The sequence below is a fragment of the Equus quagga genome, chromosome 1 (genome assembly GCF_021613505.1).
Source record: "Equus quagga isolate Etosha38 chromosome 1, UCLA_HA_Equagga_1.0, whole genome shotgun sequence".
Taxonomy (NCBI): Eukaryota; Metazoa; Chordata; class Mammalia; order Perissodactyla; family Equidae; genus Equus; species Equus quagga.
The window spans coordinates 165,495,288-165,514,050 of NC_060267.1; the positions used below are offsets into that span (position 1 = coordinate 165,495,288).

Here is an 18,763-nt window from a genome sequence, read left to right on the forward strand (position 1 = left end):
CATTTGAGAAGAGGAGAGAGAAAGAGAAACAGGCTGCAACAGACTGAACAATGTGTTGATGAGGAGGAAATGGATATGAGGCCGTCCGCGTTGGAGAAACTAGGCATTGAAGGGGAGGAGGAGGACATTAACTACTAGTCCTGGCAAGGTGTAGCATAGATCAGAGTGGGGTATTTCTTTGTTTTCAATGATAGGAGAGACTATGGCATATTTATGAGCAGAGAAGAGAAAACAAAGACAGAAGGAGGTTGAAGATGTAAGAAAGAAATAATTAATGGAGAAATGTCTTGACACAGAGGATGAGATTGAGGGCATAAGAGGAGGGGCTAGCTTTGTAATGCAGAACTGCTCAGAAGGGCTGAAATGATGGAGGCCAGCAGTGGAGTGTTGCAAAGACAGTGATTGGAGGGTGAGATGAGGTACCTGGATGACAAGGATAATCATCTCCAAAAAGAAAAGATTACTAGAGGGGCCGGCCCGGTGGCGCAGCGGTTAAGCGTGCACGTTCCACTTTGGCGGCCCGGGGTTCGCTGGTTTGGATCCCGGGTGCAGACATGGCACCGCTTGGTGGGTCATGCTGTGGTGGGCGTCCCACATATAAAAAGTGGGGGAGGATGGGCATGGATGTTGGCTCAGGGCCAGTCTTCCTCAGCAAAAAGAGGAAGATTGGCAGCAGTTAGCTCAGGGCTAATCTTCCTGAAAAGAAGAGAGAAGACTACTAGAGCATGTGGTGTAGCAGTAATGGTCTAGAAAGGAAAGTTTGGAGCAGAGACAGTGCTGCCTTCTTGCCCTGGAGAAGGCTACGTGGGAAGTGGTGTGTGTCACTGGTGAGAACTGAGTTTATCTTACAGTAAGGAAGGATGTGTGTGGGCAGACATCATGAATGTATAGAGAAGGTTTGCATGAGAAATGAAAGCACTCTGTGGGGTGTGATAGAAGGCGCCAACAGAGCCTCTAGAGCTGGATATAGGTGAGAGTGTGGAAGGAGATAGATATGAGCAGGGTAGTTGTGCCAAAGAAGATCTTTGTTAATCAGAAGAACTTTTAAAGGGGAGAGGGCAAGCATTTGGGAGATGAATGCCCTCAAAGCAAACCCAAACCCTTTTGACAAGCCCAAGATGGACTGAGCCCTCTAGACTCGTTATTAACTGAGATGAGCCCCAAACACTTACTCCTACCTTACTCGAATAATCTCAAGCTCCCAGGGAGGCGAGCAACCCTGCAGTTACTCCTGGGCTCAATACCCAGCTGTACGAGTAACGAAGTGTTTGACCCTGCACAAGCCATATGGCTCCCCTTGTTTCTCTACCCTAAAGCAGATGTTCTCAAACTTCAGTGTGCATAAGAATCAGCTTAGAAGCTTATTTTAAAAGGCATATTCTTAGGCTCAATTACAAAAAACTGATACCAATGAGGTTCAGAAATTTCCTTTTGCATGTGGACCCCAGGTATTGTGAGGCTGGTGGTCCCAGAGCACGCTTTGAGAGCCAGTGCCCTGAAAGAAAGGCCTCAGGGCCCGTGGTCTGCTTCCCTCCCATGGAGCCCTATTCTGTTTCACCCCCAGAGTTCAGTGCTGCTGGACAGTTGTCCATTTGCACTTCTCACACCTACTGTGTTGCCTTTATGTCCTTGAAAATTAGTTAACCGCTCCCACTGCTTAAGTGTGGACTGTGCACACTTCCACTCTCTTTCTTCCAAAGATGACATTATGGAAAGGGCAGGGAGGAGTAACTAGACAGCGGAGAAACTTGACTGCCACTACCTCAGCCAGATGATCAAGGTTACCATCCGAGTGGTGGCCATGTTGATAGTATACATTCTTGATGTGATGTGACAAGAATGGCATTTTACCTCTGTGGTCTTTGTCCCCAACCCATAAAACCCGACCTAATCCTGAGAAAAACATCAGACAATACCCAGTTGAGGGACATTCTACAAGATACCTAACCAGTACTCCTCAAAACTGTCAAAGTCATCAAAAGCAAAGAAAACCTGATAAACTGTCAGTCTAGAGGAACCTAAGGAGACATGACATGTGGTCTTCTGGATGGGATCCTGGAGCAGAAAAAGGATATTAGGTAAAAACTAAGGAAATTTGGGCAAAGTTATGGGCTTTAATTAGTAACAATGAATCAATATTCATGTATTTGTGGTGACAAATATGCCCTACTGATGTAACTAATGTAACGTAGTGTTAACAATCGGGGAAACTAGATGTGGACTACATAGGAACTCCCTGTACTATCTTCATAACAATCTCTAAATCTAAAATCTGAAACTTTAACAATCGATCTTTTATTTTTGAGAAGAGGAGTTAACCTTCCTTTGTAAGCTGTGTTAACTTTCCTGAGGAGCCAGACTGCCCTCAAGATGGTACTGAGATTGATGTATAACCCACAGTAGATGTTGTACTAGTCAGAAGGGAGAAACTATTGCCAGGGATGTCCTGCCACCTTGGTTATCTTGAGTGACACTTAAAACCTTAAAACGAGATTAAGAAGTCTGTCCTCTTTGCAGCAGCCAGATGATTTGCATGGATCATCATGGAAAACAGTTTTGTTACTTTTTTTAAACAATACAGAGCTTCCTCTTTGACTCACGGTAAGATATTTCCAAGAGTGCGGTTCATGGCACCGAGCTGCCTGGATGGCAGCTCGCACTAAACGATCCATCAGACTCTCAGAGGCTTCATTTATCAATGGAGGAGACCTCGTGAGCCAACAGCCCCAGTTCCTCTGTATTGCTTGCACAACTCACAGTCTTGGCCACGAACCCATTGTCACTGTGTATGATACACATGGAAGCAGCTGAAAATTGTTGTCTTAGTGCCATCGTTTCTAATTTCCTTTACAAAACAACCTAATAAGGACACGTTTCACTGTTCTGTTTGACAGGGAGAACCTGGAGACCTGGGAGAAAAAGGAGCTGCGGGCCTTCCTGGTCCTCGAGGCTTGCCGGTTTGTGTTTTATCATTGCCTTTGATCTGGCCCTTGGAATCTTTTAGGTCAATGAATATCGGATGTGGTTCTCCGAAGAAAGTATTAAAGATACCATCCCAATCTAGCTTTATAGCTTTCTAGAACTTGAGATGTTATTCTCATCTTTGATTAGTTCCTTGGCCAACTTTTCCAAGGTGGCAACTTCCTGGGTACCAAATATCCTGACCAGGATGCTTTTGAAGCCAAATAATAAAATGGATAAAACTTGTCTTTAGCATCCTTGTAACAATTTCTTCCATTCTTTCCTCACCTCAGAATCCATTCTTCACAAACCCAGCCTAGCCTTCCCCCAGCGCTCAGGACTTCTCACTAAGGCCCCCACAAGGGTCTGACATTAGCCAGTGCCCAGACATTTAAGAGGTCTTATTTTTATCTAGCAAACTGAAAATAGATTATAGGGGCCGGCTCCATGGCTGAGTGGTTAAGTTCCCACGCTCCGCTGCGGCGGCCCAGGGTTTGGATCCTGGGCACTGACATGGCACCGCTTGTCAGGCCACGTTGAGGAGGCATCCCACATCCCACAACTAGAAGGACCTGCAACTAAGATATACAACTGTGTTGTGGGGGGTGGGAGGTTGGGGAGGTAAAGCAGAAAAAAAAAAAAAGAATGGCAACAGTTAGTCCAGGTGCCAATTCTTAAAAAAAAAAAAAAGGAAGATTGGCAACAGTTGTTAGCCCAGGTGCCAATCTTTAAAAAAAAAAAAGATAAGAGCTAAGGTATGAAAATGCAAGTGTTATTCGGAAGAGATAACGCTACTACCTCCTTTTATTGAGATTACTATATGTCTGAAATTTTCTCATTTAATCCTCATAAAAAATCCCTGAGTAGGTATAATTATTATTCCCACTTTACAGATGAGACAAGTAGGACTAGCATTGTCTGTATCTGTTATTGGGAGTTGCCTTTACTACCACTATCACCAAATGTCAGTGGCCTGCCTCACAGGGAGAATCCGCTTCCTAATTTCTCCTAATCAAACTAAAAACCTGGCTGTCTCGCTCTCTTGGGAATGGGCTGACTCCATCTGTGGTCTGGGATGTTGGTAACTAATTGCTTTGTCTACAGGGAGATGATGGCGCCCCAGGTTATGGTAGCTTTGGGAGTAAAGGAGCAAAGGTAAGACACATCGACGGGAAGCTGGACATTTTCCATTTATTTTTGTTGCTTTTTTTCCCCCGCATTTGAGAAAAAATAGAAAGCAGTGACTCAGGCAGTCTTGGACATTTGGAGATAGATTTCAATAATTTATTTGCTGATATTCCATGAGGAATGTGGTAGAGGAAAAAACAACTGGATGGTTTAAGTTGCAGGCAACAATCTAAACTTGGAAATTAATTGTCTGTCCTTTGCAGAGATGTGCAGCCAGACGACTTGTTCCAGCCCGAGCAGTGCGTCTAGTCCTAGCAGCTCTGGGCTCCAGTTGCCCTGGGGAGGCGCTCCAAAGCCTGCCCTCGTCTCACTAGGATTCCTTTAGCCGTTACTGAGAGGGTTTACAGGGCCTTTCGAAATGCATCTGGCCAAGCAGTAACTTAACAATAAAACTTTGTATCTTTACATCAGAATGATAACTTTCCATTGTCACTGAATATTTAGGTGTCTGGAAGTAAGATAGATAAGTTTACCAAAATCAGTGATTTTTATCTACCAACGGTAACCACTTAGAAATCGTAATAACGTCCACAAAAACATAGTATAGTTCAGGATATTGTTTCTGCAAAATGTTTGATATCTATGACAAAAAATTACTGAGATATAAAACTTCAATAAGTGGAGACATGCCAAGTTCTTATTGGAAAGTCTAAAATGTCATAAAGGATTCCAAGGGAAGTCCCAACGGGAATGATGCAAAAGGCTGTCTGGAAGAATAAACAGACCCAAAAAAGCGAAAATTTCTTTGAAAAAGAAACAACTAGTGAATCAAGGATTTACAGTGAAATTTTCATTAGAATAAAGAGTAATTGAAAACAACCTTAATAGCTGGTAAAAAGAGAAATATTAAGTATCCTATAGCATTGGAATATTAGCCATTCTTTAAAATGAATGTAAATGAAGTTTATAATTATGTAAAGAAATTATGTGACAATATCAAGTAAAAACTCAGAAAAAAACCTTTATCCCAACTGTCTTACATTTTAAGAGCTTAGAAAAAATATGACAAAATATTTATAATGGTTAGTTCTGGGTAGTGAGATTTGGGTGATTTTTCTTGTTTCTATTCTTTTGTATTTTGTATATGTTTAAGGAGATACTACTTTTAATAATCAAAAATAAACTTTATTTTTTGGGCTGGCCCCGTGGCCGAGTGGTTAAGTTCGCGCGCTCTGCTGCAGGCATCCCAGTGTTTCGTTGGTTCGAGTCCTGGGCGCGGACATGGCACTGCTCATCAAACCACGCTGAGGCAGCGTCCCACATACCACAACTAGAAGAACCCACAACGAGAAATATACAACTATGTACTGGGGGGCTTTGGGGAGAAAAAGGAAAATATAAAACCTTTAAAAAGAAAAAAGTAAACTTTATTTTAAATATTTTTTTCATTGAATGAGGATTAGCATAGCTCTTCAACCATAGTCTGTGGCCAAAGTAAGGTAAACAGAGGACCAGACACTGATGAGCTTCAGATGCCAGGCTGTCCGAATTTCTCCACTGAAATCCGTTTTCAGAGGGCTGTTTCAGAGACGTGGCCAAATCACCAGCTATCCTGTTATAGGCCTGATTTGTAATTCCTCAGATATATACATTTATCCACTTATCTTAGGTTGTCATGATATTTTGGTGAAACCAGTAAATAGTTTAATTTAGAATTGGGAGTTCTCACTCAAATAGTGCTGTACTGTTTCATTTTCAATCGTTTTGGCCCTTCCTTGGTTCAGAGGTACTAAAACTAATTAAGGTCTCAGGTAAAATTGGAGTCAATACAAACCTCCCTCAGTGATATGTGCATATGTTAATTTTCCCTCCTATTAATTACAGGGGCAAGAAGGATTCCCTGGAGAAAGTGGACCTAAGGTATCATGTACTTCACACTGACTAGAGATCAGTCAGATATACTGCTGGGGGGTCTGAAATGTATCATAGGACAATAGAAGGACGGTTAATTATAAATGAATAAAAAGAAACCTTGGGGCCAGCCCCGTGGCCGAGTGGCTAAGTTTGCACGCTCCGCTTCCATGGCCCAGGGTTTCACCAGTTTGGATCCTGGCAATGGCCATGGCACCATGTCAGGCCATGCTGAGGCAGCGTCCCACATGCCACAACTAGAAGGACCTACAACTAGAATATACAACTATGTGCTGGGGGACTTTGGGGAGAAGAAGGGGGAAAAAAAGGAAGATCATCAGCAGATGTTAGCTCAGGTGCCAGTCTTTAAAAAAAAAAGAAAGAAAGCTTTATGGGGGAAAGGAGGGAAGAAAGAAGCAGAACTTTTTTTAAAATTTCATTTCTAGTCTTTCAACTCATAGGTAGAGGAAGAAATCATCCTTGTTTTTCTCCTCACATGTACTCCTTCCCCTCTATCATATATATTTTCTTCTTTGCTCAAAGGTAAGTAAAATGTAAGGAAAACTGAAATTACTTGATTTTACCTGGCTCAATTTTCCCCATGTGCTTATGAGTCACCTTCAGATAATGTGAGCAACCACGTCCTCTGCCTTAAGGCTTTCACTTCTGCTAGAAACATTCACTGAGCTCAGTAAATGCTAGGCCCTGTGATAGGATCAGAGGACACAATGAAGGGCACAGTTCATATCTCCAAGGAGGCTGTGTTCTGGCTGGAGTGACAGAGAGTGGAACAATGAGGATTCAGTGTACTGTGTAGAGAGCGATAAAAATGGTGGGGCGGGGGCACACTTCAAAGAAAACTGTTAAAGATAAAAATGTATATGAAAAATGTCTTCATGTTGGAATCAGTTTAAAAACACATTGACATATATCTCTTTGACTTTAATAACCATTTTATTTTATTTTTTGAACTTACGTAGGGTGAGATTGGGGACGCTGGTGGTCCAGGAGAAACTGGACCCAAGGGAGTTAGAGGCAAGACGGTAAGCTTTTTAGATTCCCGTGCCTTACAACCTCAGCTACTCTGGGAAGTCGTTTTTCATGCCTTGACAATCATTTGAGTTGTCACTTGTTCCCAAAGACTTCTAAAGTGTGTGTGTTTCTTATGGCAAACTTGGGGAAGGGAAGTGGATGTATTACTCATCCTTCAACGTGGGCAAAAAGGCACTGAACTGTTTGCTTTTAGTGAACAAGTTCACCTGTTCTGGCTGGCGAGGTACCATTATTAACACTAGAAATAAATTTTTTTTTTTTAAGGAATCCTTGTGGTTCAAAACAGTTTTGCAAGGCCAAAATATGGTCAGTTTAATCCCATCTCCTTGGCAGACTCAGGGCAGCCTAATGCCCACTTGTATCTTGCCTTCACTATTAAGGTTTTGTTAAACTGCTTTTAATGAGGTGGACCCTGAAAGATCCTCTCCTCCCTTAGCTCAAGAGGGTCCCTCCTTCACTTTGTGGCGAAGTTCTCATTTAGTGTTCTGTCCCTGAACGTGCTCTTGGTATTTCACGGAGGGGCTTAGACGTTGTCCAATGCTTTGGATCACTTGGTAGCAACACCAGTCTCCAGCACATCTCATAGACATCAGCATCCTTGGGTTCTAGTGGGTTTGGAATTAATTTTTCCATTTGCTGACTCTTTATATATCTTAGACTGTGTATAAATGAGCGAGCTGTTTTATGAAAGAGACAATCTTATGATAATTCTCTCTCGATACATTCTTTGTCTCTTTTCTTCAGACCAGCAGTGATCAGGCAAACTGATCTTAACACCATGTCAATTAGCAGGGGGAAAAAACACAGTCTGATAAAACTTGATACTTGAGGTGGTTTTCCTGTTTTGTCATCATAGTTAATTTTATTCTGTTTTTTTTATAAAGTATAATTAGAACTTTATGTGTAGAGACTGTGTATTTGGGTTTTAAAGGGATACAGAATAAAGAAACTATTCTTTCCTTCTATCCTGCTTGTCCCAAGAGGACAGCTTCCCAGCTGTAATTGTTTTCCTCATACATGTTTTTGGGTGACTATCCTTTAACATTATGCTCTCAAAAAAGAAGAAGAAGAAGACTGATATAATTAGAAAGATAAGTGTAAAAGACTTTCAAATTAATCCAGATGTCGTCTCCATTGGGATGTCTCTGGACCCTTTCCCTCGGCTTGTTAATGAAGTAGTTTACCCTTCAACGTTGGAAGCTTGCTAACAAGTTCAGCTATTTGTTGGGTTCCCTCCCCACAGTGGCACATTAATCATTCTTAAAAAACAATGAACTAGTGGGAAATATTTAACTTTTGCTCTTGGCCTTTGATTACTTGAAGTTTTTTTCCCCACATTGGACAATTTATCATTGTTTACGACTTGCTCATTTCACCTGCCAAGCTGCTTTTTCCACATCTGTGTAGTTGTGAATTTGAAGTTGAAGTTTAGACCCTGAAAACTTCCAGGTTTTCCCTCTGAAAGGGCTGAAGTTTCTGTTGGAAGATTTTGGTAAAGCTTTGCCTTGAATTTTGAATGCCTCTTTGGTTTTCTTGAAATGATTAAATTCCTAATTTAAGTTTTCTAAATCTTCACCTTGATTTTTTCCCCCCAACTGAAGCATTTTTTAAAAAATTTGCCATGATTTTTAACCTGTCTTATTTTATGGATACACGTATGTTTGAACGTGTTTATATTTTTTATCGACTTTACACATGCACATTATTCAGGTCAGGGCTCTGGACCTCAGCACTATTGACGTTTTGGGCTGGATAATTCTTTGTTGCGGGGGCTGCCCTGTGCATTGTAGGATGTTTAGCAGCATCACTGGCCTCTACCCACTATGTCAGTATCAACCATCCATCCCTCTGCCATCCCATTGTGACAGCCAAAAATGTCTCCAGACGTTGTCAAATGTCCCCTCAGGGGCCAGGGATGGCACAAAATTCCACCCCCCCTCGCCGCCCCCAGTTGAGACCACCAGTTTAAAGAGTCAAATAATTGTGCAAAGTTTGTTGTGAAGAAATGGCAATCCCTTTGCCTCTTCTCTCCTCTCTCCTATTTTCCAGGTTGTCTTTTTGCTCTACATTCTGGGGGATTTCTTTGACTTTATTTTACAAAGTTCTTCTCCTATTTTAATTTTCAAGAGCTCATTTTTGTTCTCTGAATATTCCTTTTTTTACTATCCTGTTCTTGTTTCCTGGTTGGAACATCATCCTTTCTCTCTCTAAGGATATAAATTAGTAATGTTTAAGTCTTTTTTGCCCAACATGGTCTGTTCCCTGTTATTGTTGTTGCTTTTATGTTTTGCTCTCTATTTCTTACATGTCTAGGGAATTCTTCCTATTTAAGAATTGAGGGCAAAAAGACTGGAAGTCCAAGGACATGGATGGAGCTGGTCAACTACACATTTCACTGTAGAGTGATCTGGCTGAGTTCTTTACTTAGCAAACCTCTGATATGAGTATCTTTGGGTCTTTCTTCTTTGTCTGGTCAGATTCTCCTGAGAACATTCTTTCAATTTCCTGCCTGAGGTTAAAGGCCTGGCTGCCAGCGTTCTAGGAGTCCCATGGAAAAGGAGAGCTGAGGGGTCTCACATCTATTTTGCAAGCCTTCATTGAGTCTCCCTATTTTCCTCTGCGTGCTTTGTGTTTGGAGCATCATCTTCCATCCCTGCACTCCAAGCCTGTGTTTGTCCCTAGCCCTGTGTTTCCTGGAGGCAGCTTATTGTGGGGTCCATCCAGCCACTCTGTGTCTTTTGATTGGTGAATTCAATCCATTTACATTTAGAGTGATTATTGATATATGAGGGCTTAATGCTGCCATTTTATCTTTGGTTTCCCAGTTGTTCTATGTATCTATTGTTTCTTTTTCCTCGTATTTCTGCCTGCCATTTCATTTTGGTGGTTTTCTGTGGTGGTTTTCTCAGTTTTCTCTTTGTTTATGATTTGTGACTCTGCTCTGATTTTTCATTTTGTGGTTACCATGAGGTTTGTACAAAAGATCTCATAGATATAGTCCTTTTTCTGACAGCCTCTAATCTCTGTTAACCTGTGCAGTTTCTATCCCTTTCCTCTTCCCCTTCTATGCTTTTGTTGTCACAAATTATTCTTTCTTGTATTGTCGGTTTGTGACCAAATTGAAGTATTTATAGTTATTTTTTTATGCTTTCTTTCCCTGTATCCTCTATATTATAATTAAATATTTACTAACCTATTCTGATATAGAGCTGCAATGTTCTGATTTTGTCTATATCCTTGCTCAAAGCTTGGTAACCTTTGCCTTTTTTGTTTCAGGTAGGAGGGCTCACTCCTACATTTCTTGTAGGGCAGGTCTAGTGGTGATAAACTCCCTCCACTTTTATTTGTCTGGGAAAATTTATTTCTCTGTCATATCTGATGGAAATTTTTTATGGATAGAGTATTCTTGGCTGATAGTTTTTGTCATTCAGTATTTTGAATATATCATTCCACTCTCTCCTAGCCTGTAAGATTTCTGCCGAGAAATCCACTGAAAGCCTGATAGGAGTTCACTTGTAGGTTATTTTCTTCTCTCTTGCTGCCCTTAATATTTTTTCTTTGTCATTCACTTTTGGCAGTTTTAATTTTGTATGCCTTGGAGAAGGTCTTTTTGCATTGATGTAATTAGGAGTTCTATTATCTTCATGTACTTTCACGTCCAGTTCCTTCCCCAGGTTTGGGAAATTCTCAGCTATTATTTCTTTGAATAAGCTCTCTGCTCCTTTCTCCTGCTCTTGTCCCTCTGGGATACCTATACTCCTTATGTTACTTTTCCTAATTGAGTTGTATATTTCTTGTAAAATTCCTTCATTTTTTAAAAGTCTTAGTTCTCTCTTCTCCTCCACCTGAAGCATTTCTAGGTTTCTATCTTTGAGCTCACTAATTCTCTCTTTCATAAGGTCTACTCTATTTTTAATGCTTTCTGTATTATTTTTTTATCTCATTTATTGTGTTCTTCATATCTAGAATTTCTGTTTGGTTTTTTTTAGAGCTTCAATATCCTTGGGAAGTATTCCTTCTGTTCATTAATTTTATTCCTGAGCTCATTGAACTGTCTTTCTGAGTTTTCTTGTAACTTGTTGCATTTCTTTATGACTGCTATTTTGAATTCTCTATAGTTAGATTGTAATGTTCTGTGACTTCAGGTTTGGTTTCTGGAGAGTTGTCATTTTCCTTCTATTCTGCCATGTTACTCTAGTTCTTCATGGTGTTTGATGAATTGATCCTCTGCTGGAGCATTTGTGGTAGTAATCACCTTTTCTTATTTGGGTATAGCTTTGGTTACTTTGGTTTTGAGCTGCTTCTGATAGTATTTGAGAGCCTGCACTTTCCACCCTCCACTGCCTCTGCCAGAAGCATAGTCAGCCCTCCTTGTGCTGCTTGTGCCTCTGGGGTTGCTGGTGTTTTGCTGCTTATATGCCACTGCAGTCTCAGGTGATGCCACTGGGGTCACTAGGCTGTGAGCACTTCTGCTGCTTCCAGGGTCACCTGGGTCTCGTGGTCCTCCACTGGCTGTCTGCAGGCTTGGATGTTGCTGTCCTGTGCACCACCTGCACTGCTGTTCCCAAGTTGTCTTGGGGTGCTGGTTGCATTGCTGCCAGGGGTGCTGGGTTCACAGGTGTCACTGGTGCTGGTGGGGGCCTGGGGATCAAGGGACTTGATGCAGCCTCCACTTGTTGCTGGTGTCAGGGGTGCTGCCACTGGGGGCTGGGTCACTGGTTCTGCTGTGGTTCCTGATGCTTCTGGTTGCAGTTTCCACCTGCCACCAGTGGAGGGGAGTGGGGCAGGAGCTGTTTTTCTTCTCCTGTGCCATCTGTTCACAGTTGTGTGGGTTGGACCACCATTCCACCAACTATCATGCATGCAGGGATGCCATTGGCCGTAGCCGCTCCATAGGTGTTCATGTGTGCACAGGGCCGGGCTTGCCCCCACTCATAGTTGCTTGGGCTGCTGGTGAGGATCTGTACCCTGGATCACTGCCACTAGGGGAGTAGGAGGGGAGAGAGCTGCTCCCCTAGTTCCACTGCTTCCCCAGGATCCAGCCCACCCACCTTCAGATGTTAAGAAGCCTGGATCTCTTAGGCATCCTGTTGTGCTGTGTAGGGAATCCTCTGTTGGTCAATGGATGTCTGTTTGGTTGTGACTTAGAGGGGAGAGACAAAAGGAACAGCTCACTCTGACATGATGCTGACATCACTCTTAAACCTCTCCATTTTCAGGATGGCACTGTTGGCCCTCCACTCTGCTTAGAGTTCCCTTGTGCAGACACCTCTGTTTTACCTCTTTCTGTTGAGATGAGAGAAGGGACATTCTTCCAAATGTAAAGAATGTGGAGGAGATTTGGGGGTTCCTAAAATGATTTTCAACCAATCCTCCTCATTTAGACTCTTCCCTTCACCTCCAATTCTAGAGGCGCCTGGTGCTGCCAATTCCTGAGGCTTCTTGGAATGTGTTATAAAACACATGGATTCTTGGCTTTCCCTGGCACTGGTTTAGGATTCAACTTTTTCAGATCTGCTAAGTCATTTAACACTTATATATCTGCCTTCCAACCTCTGAAGGTTTATGGCTATTGTCTCCTTTTTCATTCTCCCCATCCTTGTCTATTTTTTGCCTTTTTAAAAAAAATCTATTCACCACCATTTTAGTAAGATATTGAGAGGGACCAAAAGTAAATGCATTTGTTCAACCTGCTATTTTTTTCCTGAGAAGTTAATCTGTATCTTCTATATAACATATGATCAGTAAGTTTTTTTTCACTCAACCCAGCACACTGTGGAATATCTAAAGAACATCAATAATTATTGCTGTTCCATAGGCAATACTTTTACAAATTAAGTTGATTTTAGACAACTTCATCTTTTTTTTACAGCTTATAAATCCAGTGGCATTTTGAATGAACAAAGGAATATTGCCCTAATTTTTAAATTAAATTCTACCTTTCTTTATGATAAACTATGTTGTTAAATGCCATGGAAAACTTCCTGGCATGTAATAAGTTGTCAACAACCGTTGTTTTCTTACTGCCGTTATTCTCCAATTCACTACAGTTATTTCCAGTCAATGGTTAAATGTTTTATTGTTGTTGTTTCAAGATTTTTATATTTAAATTTTTGTTTTTCTGGGTTTTTGTTCATTGGTGTGTCTTTCAGTTTAGTCACTTACTGAATTTGGATAAAAAGTTCTCCTTTGACCCAGAAATCCTAGTTCTAGCAATCTTCCCTAAGGAAATAATCAGAATTGCACAGGGAATGACTTTATTAAGGCATTTCTTGTTAAAACAACAGCAAACCTAAATGCCAACAATAACGCACAGATTAAATGAATCACGGTATATCCCTGTAATAGAATACTATGCAGTCATGAAAGTTGATTTTGCAAAAGGATATTTAGTAACATGCAAATATCCAGAGATATATATTTAGTTTAAAAGGCAACAGGGAAAAGCATAAAATTATATTTAAAAAGAACATATACATTAATTCCAAAAGAATAAGTAAACAAAAAGACTAGAGGAAAAGACACCAAAATGTTAGCAAGCATTATTTGAAGGAGAAGGGATTGCTGAGGATTTTTTTTTTCCTTTGTGTGCTTTTTTGGAAGTTTCTCAATTTTCTAAAAGGAAAGAATATTGCCCTTGAAATTTAAAACACCCACAACCACAAACACACGTACATATATGTATAAATATAATTTTAAAATAAATAAATTCTGCTTCGAGATATCTACGGGGCTGCCAGGAGAACCAGGATCCCCCGGGGAGCTGGGACCTCCCGGACGCAAGGTAAGCCAAAAAGCTATAAATCACACTAGCTCCTTTTCTCAACTGAAAGTCATTGCATGGAGTCTTCATTGTCCAAATGTGCATGCTTTCTGTGTCTGCAGCCTGGCTACAATTTTCACTATTTTTCCACCCTTATGTGCTCAGAGAGAGGAGGAAAAAAGTGATTCAATATCAGCTGCCATTTCCTGGGAGGTGGGGGGAATTGGGAGAGGAAATGAAAAGTATTAGACTAAAATAAGATTTCTCAATTATCAGTGAATTTTATTTGTCCAGTACTTGCCTCTTCTTGCATTCAACAAGTGATCAGTGAATGAATGAAAGTGAGGGGAAATTAATAAATAATGAATAAATGATCAAAGTTGCATTCATATGGAACTTATTTTCTTCGAGAGTATGGGTGGGGCTCCACTGCATTTTTCGTTGGGTGTCTCTCTTTGAGAATAGCCAGACTTTTTCTGTTCCAAAGATGGGATTGAATACATGAAATTAAAACATTTCCACTTTGTCCTTTCTATCCCCAACTGAGGCAGTTATGTGTGTGTGTGTGTGTGTATGTGTATATTTGTATTGAGATATATATATATATATATACACACAAATATATACAAATATATATATTTGGAAGACAGTTGGGATTACCCCTCCAGATGTTTGGTTTGAGTCTGGTCCCTTTGTCATCCAACCAATGATGGGACCAGATTAATGTTCAGCTCAGCTGCTGCTCCGTGGCCAAGGCAAAGCTTGGGGTTGAGGGACTCCAAAACTCTGCCTTAAGGAGAGGCAGCTGCCATGGATGCTTCAGCCTGATCTCGTTCTAAGCCTTAAGCCTGCTCCAAAGCTCTCCATGCCATTGTCCAGTTGTCGGCTCCATCCTTAGATTCGAGACAACCCTTGTCATCCAGAGATGAGGCTGGAGGAAAGTGGCCTTTGGAGGCTTGTATGCATCAAGCTTGCTGCTTGGAGTTTATTCCCCTTAGACTGTTACTGTTAACTACGTGATGAGTATCTTACATGGATTCCTTTTTTCCCTGCTAACTTAATAAGAATAAGAACCTTTTAAAGTTTTCACTTTCTGAGGGTAATGTTGGTGCACATTCTGGCTAGTGATATGTGTGTCTAGAGCGGTAAAACCACTTTTATTTTTTCCTAGGGTGTGAAAGGGGCCAAAGGATTGGCTTTGTTTTCCGTACGTATCTCCTGATTCCAGTAGAGTGCTCTTAGCACTCCATTAAAATTTATTTACTTTTAAACTTCAGCACCTGGCAGTCTGTTGGTTAATTCCTTCTGTTTTATTTTTGAACTGCAGACATGTGACCTCATTCAGTATGTGCAGGACCACAGTCGTAAGTACCCTGTTTAAAATGATCACCCAAGTTGTCAGCATTCATAGAAGAAAAGCAGCAAGTTCTGTACTCAAAATTGAGACAATTTACCAGCCCATTTCTTAAAATTAGAAATGTCACTGCATATATTTTGAGTCAGCATAGACTGGTGACTATTAACTCCCTCTCTGGCTGCCAGCATGTCTATTGGAACCTGTTCCAGGCACCAAGTAGTAAAATATCTGGTGCTTTGAATCTAGGGAAAATTGAGACATGAGGTCAGAACTCTCCTGATGGGGAAATCAACCCGTGTAGAGTCACATGGAAAGTCTTTAAATGATTATTAACACCTGACAGTAACTGACAGGACTGAATTCATCTGGCGTGACAGAGCCAGCATGATAATCGGGTGTCCCGGCGGTTGGAGGCCTGACTTTGGTTTGTTGTTATTGCTCCTTTCCTAGAGAGGGATGCTTGATTACTTGGAGTAATCATTGATTACTGGACTAGTAATGGGCTCATTGATTTGCTTGTAAAATTACTCATTCTGCCTACATTTTCTTTTCTGTCTCTCAGAATTTTTAAAGCAAAAAGGCATTTTGATTTGGCAAATGCTGTTTTGAATTTGCTTTCAAAATGTTTGCCCTGAGCTAACGTCCGTTGCCAATCTTCCATCAGAATATGTGTTAGCGCCATCAAAGAAATTCATGTACAAGATGAGGAGAGAGCCGACCTTTTAGTGTTCATCTGCAAACGCATAATGACTTCCCCCAAATAAACACTGTGATTGAAAAGAATGTCAAAAGTTCCCTCAAGGCATTTCAGGGAGAAACAATAGGCAAATCAGGGCCCATTTCTGTAGAGAGCATTTGTGTCAAAGACACAGACTTTTCAAAGCTTTAAATGAGATATTGATCTTAACTTTACCTTTTTATAGCAGAATGAAACCATCCATGGTGGGAATCAAAATATATACATTAGGGGGGCTGGCCCCATGGCTGAGTGGTTAAAGTTCTGCTTGGGTGGCTCGGGTTTGCAGGTTCGGATCCCAGGTGAGGACCTACTGCACTTGTCAGCCATGCTGTAGAGACATCCCACATACAAAAAATAGAGGAAGATTGGCACAGATGTTAGCTCAGAGCTAATCTTCCTCAAGCAAAAAGAAAAAAAAGAGGAAGATTAGCAACAGATGTCAGCTCAGGGTGAATCTTCCTCAGCAAAACAAAAAAACAAAAACAAAAAATATATATACACATTAGGTCGTGAAGGCTGATTGCTTTGGGGCTGAATTAGGACAGCAGGCTTTCTGACATGGGAGCCGTGTGAACTATGACGACTCAGGGGTAGATCCGAGTGTGATGAGGCCTGATCTTTTAAAATTTGAGGGGCTCAATACAAAATTACAAATCCAAAAGTAGGTACAGAATTATTTCAAGTAAGTGTTATTTAGAACAAGAGAGGAAATCACAACCAGTGACTTCTGCATTTATAAAAGCACGTGATCACGTGAACACATGGCTGGGGCCCTTCTCGGGGCCTTGCAAGAGACCCCTGCAGGCGAGCAACTGAAAGCAGTGCTGTCCAGTAGAACTTTCTGCAGTGATGGAAGTGTTCCACTGTACTGTCCAACGTGGAAGCCACTAGCCACCTGTGACTCTGAGTACTTGAAAGGTGGTTAGTGCAACTGAGAAGCTGAATTTATTTCATTTAATTTTAATTAACTAACATTTAAATAATCACTTGTGGCTACTGGCTTCCATGCTGGACAGTGCAGACCTAAAGGTTAAGCTTCATTTGCTTTGGAGTAAATCCACCTCTGATGTTTACATATACACACACGCACGTAAATACACATAGGTACACATTTATATGTATATGTGATATTGATAGCTGTAGATATCTACACGGGGAAAATTTAGAATAAAGCGAGGGTAGGACTTTTTAGCTTTCCAAACTCATTGCCCTTCTCTGTGACACGACATTCCCTCTCGGGCAAAGGTTCTTTCCCTCTGACAGCTGGCTGCAGGCTGCTGATTTATGGCCGAGTATTGTCCCACTTCTCCCATTCCGTTCCCTATGGAAGGAACAGTACTTTTACCAAGATGCTGAGATCCACCTGCATGCTCTCCAAACCCTCCCTGTTGCCTTGAGTTTTCAGTCATCTGCAAAAGCACACAGGACAGAGCCTCGCCCGCCCTGACTTTCCTACACAGTGCAGGACTCCGTCCTCCTACCGAACAATAACCCAATCTCCTTTGTTCTTCTTCCCCAGCTGGCGGACGTGGTGAGTAATCTTTATTTACAGCATATTATAAACAAGCTCCAAAATGTCGTACATCTGGAAAGATGAGTTAGAACTGTGTTCCCTGCCAAATGATACCCATTTTCTCTGGACTATCGTTGCTGCCTCATCCTGGTAACACAGACCTGCCCCCAATAAATCACTCAGTTTTAGCCAAGTCTCACAGCTAGCTCCCCACCCAGTGGTTTGATTGTTTATTAATATTTTAATGACTAACATTACCATTAGATTTTTTAATAATTTTTCTTGCTCCCTTCATTTTCTCTCTCTTCATTTGTTATATTGTCTCTAGTAGTCTAGCACTAAGGGATTAAGATCTAAAGGGTGAAGTGTGGAGAATAAACGTAGGCACAATCAGATAGCAAGCAAGCTGAATGTGTAGCCCAGACTGTGCTAAAATGCGTGGAGCTCTTGCCTGATGTTAATTATGAAGTTGGCTTAATATCATTGGGTGCCAGTTTTCAAGTATTTCACAAATGCTTATTACATGATATCACACATTATCACCATCATCACGCTCTTATACCTTTATACCTTTTGTATAAAACTATCAATCCATGCCCTCTGACTGCCTGTTCACTCATTCAACAAATATTTATTGAAAGCCCATTATGTGCCAGTCTATTTCCCAGGCACTGGGGACACCAAGCTGAGTGAGATGGACATAATTCCTGTCTTCAGAAGCTTCCATTCCAGTGGAGGATCCAGCTAATAAACAAATGAAAGAATTACAGATTCCTATAGTTGATGTGAAAGAGATAAACAATAGGATGCTCTGTCACAGAATAATGTTGAGGGGGGAGAAACGCTTTTGGATGGAGGGCTCCTCTTTGAAATAATGACACTGAAGTTTAGACTGAAGAATAAAAACAAGCCAGCTTTGCAAGAGGCAGGCAGAGAGAACTGCAAGTGCAAAGGTCATGATACAAGACAGACCTAAGCATTTTCTAGAAACTGACAGAAGCCCAGTGTGACTGAGGCATAGGGACGGGGAGATTGACATGTGAAAAAATGGACAAGTCAGCAGGGGCCAGATCAGGCAGGGCTTTGTCGATTATAAGGAGGCTGGACTTCATTCAAGTTGGATTGGGAGGGTATTAAGAGTTCATTGAAAGTATTTAAGGGAGGAACATGAGCTGATGAACAGTTTTTTAAAGCTTATTTGGGCTGCTATGGAAAAGTGGATTATAGGGAGGATACGTATAAAAGCCAGAGGACGAGTTAGGAGGGTGTTGTGGCATTCCAGGCAAATATGGTGGTGGCCCGGATGAGGGCTGCCATTGCTGTGTGTTAATTACATGG

At 41.3% G+C, this 18,763-nt stretch overlaps 1 protein-coding gene across 1 annotated transcript in view; it reads left to right on the plus strand.

The window, feature by feature from the left end:
• COL6A6 (collagen type VI alpha 6 chain) overlaps nt 1-18,763 on the plus strand; it is a 143,211-nt gene that overhangs the window by 96,218 nt on the left and 28,230 nt on the right. Inside the window, exons 25-32 of the mRNA XM_046646636.1 lie at nt 2,895-2,957; nt 4,066-4,116; nt 5,974-6,009; nt 6,981-7,043; nt 13,775-13,837; nt 14,988-15,023; nt 15,144-15,180; nt 17,432-17,443. Of these exons, the coding sequence (XP_046502592.1) occupies nt 2,895-2,957; nt 4,066-4,116; nt 5,974-6,009; nt 6,981-7,043; nt 13,775-13,837; nt 14,988-15,023; nt 15,144-15,180; nt 17,432-17,443 (361 nt within the window). The remainder of the gene's footprint in view (nt 1-2,894; nt 2,958-4,065; nt 4,117-5,973; nt 6,010-6,980; nt 7,044-13,774; nt 13,838-14,987; nt 15,024-15,143; nt 15,181-17,431; nt 17,444-18,763) is intronic.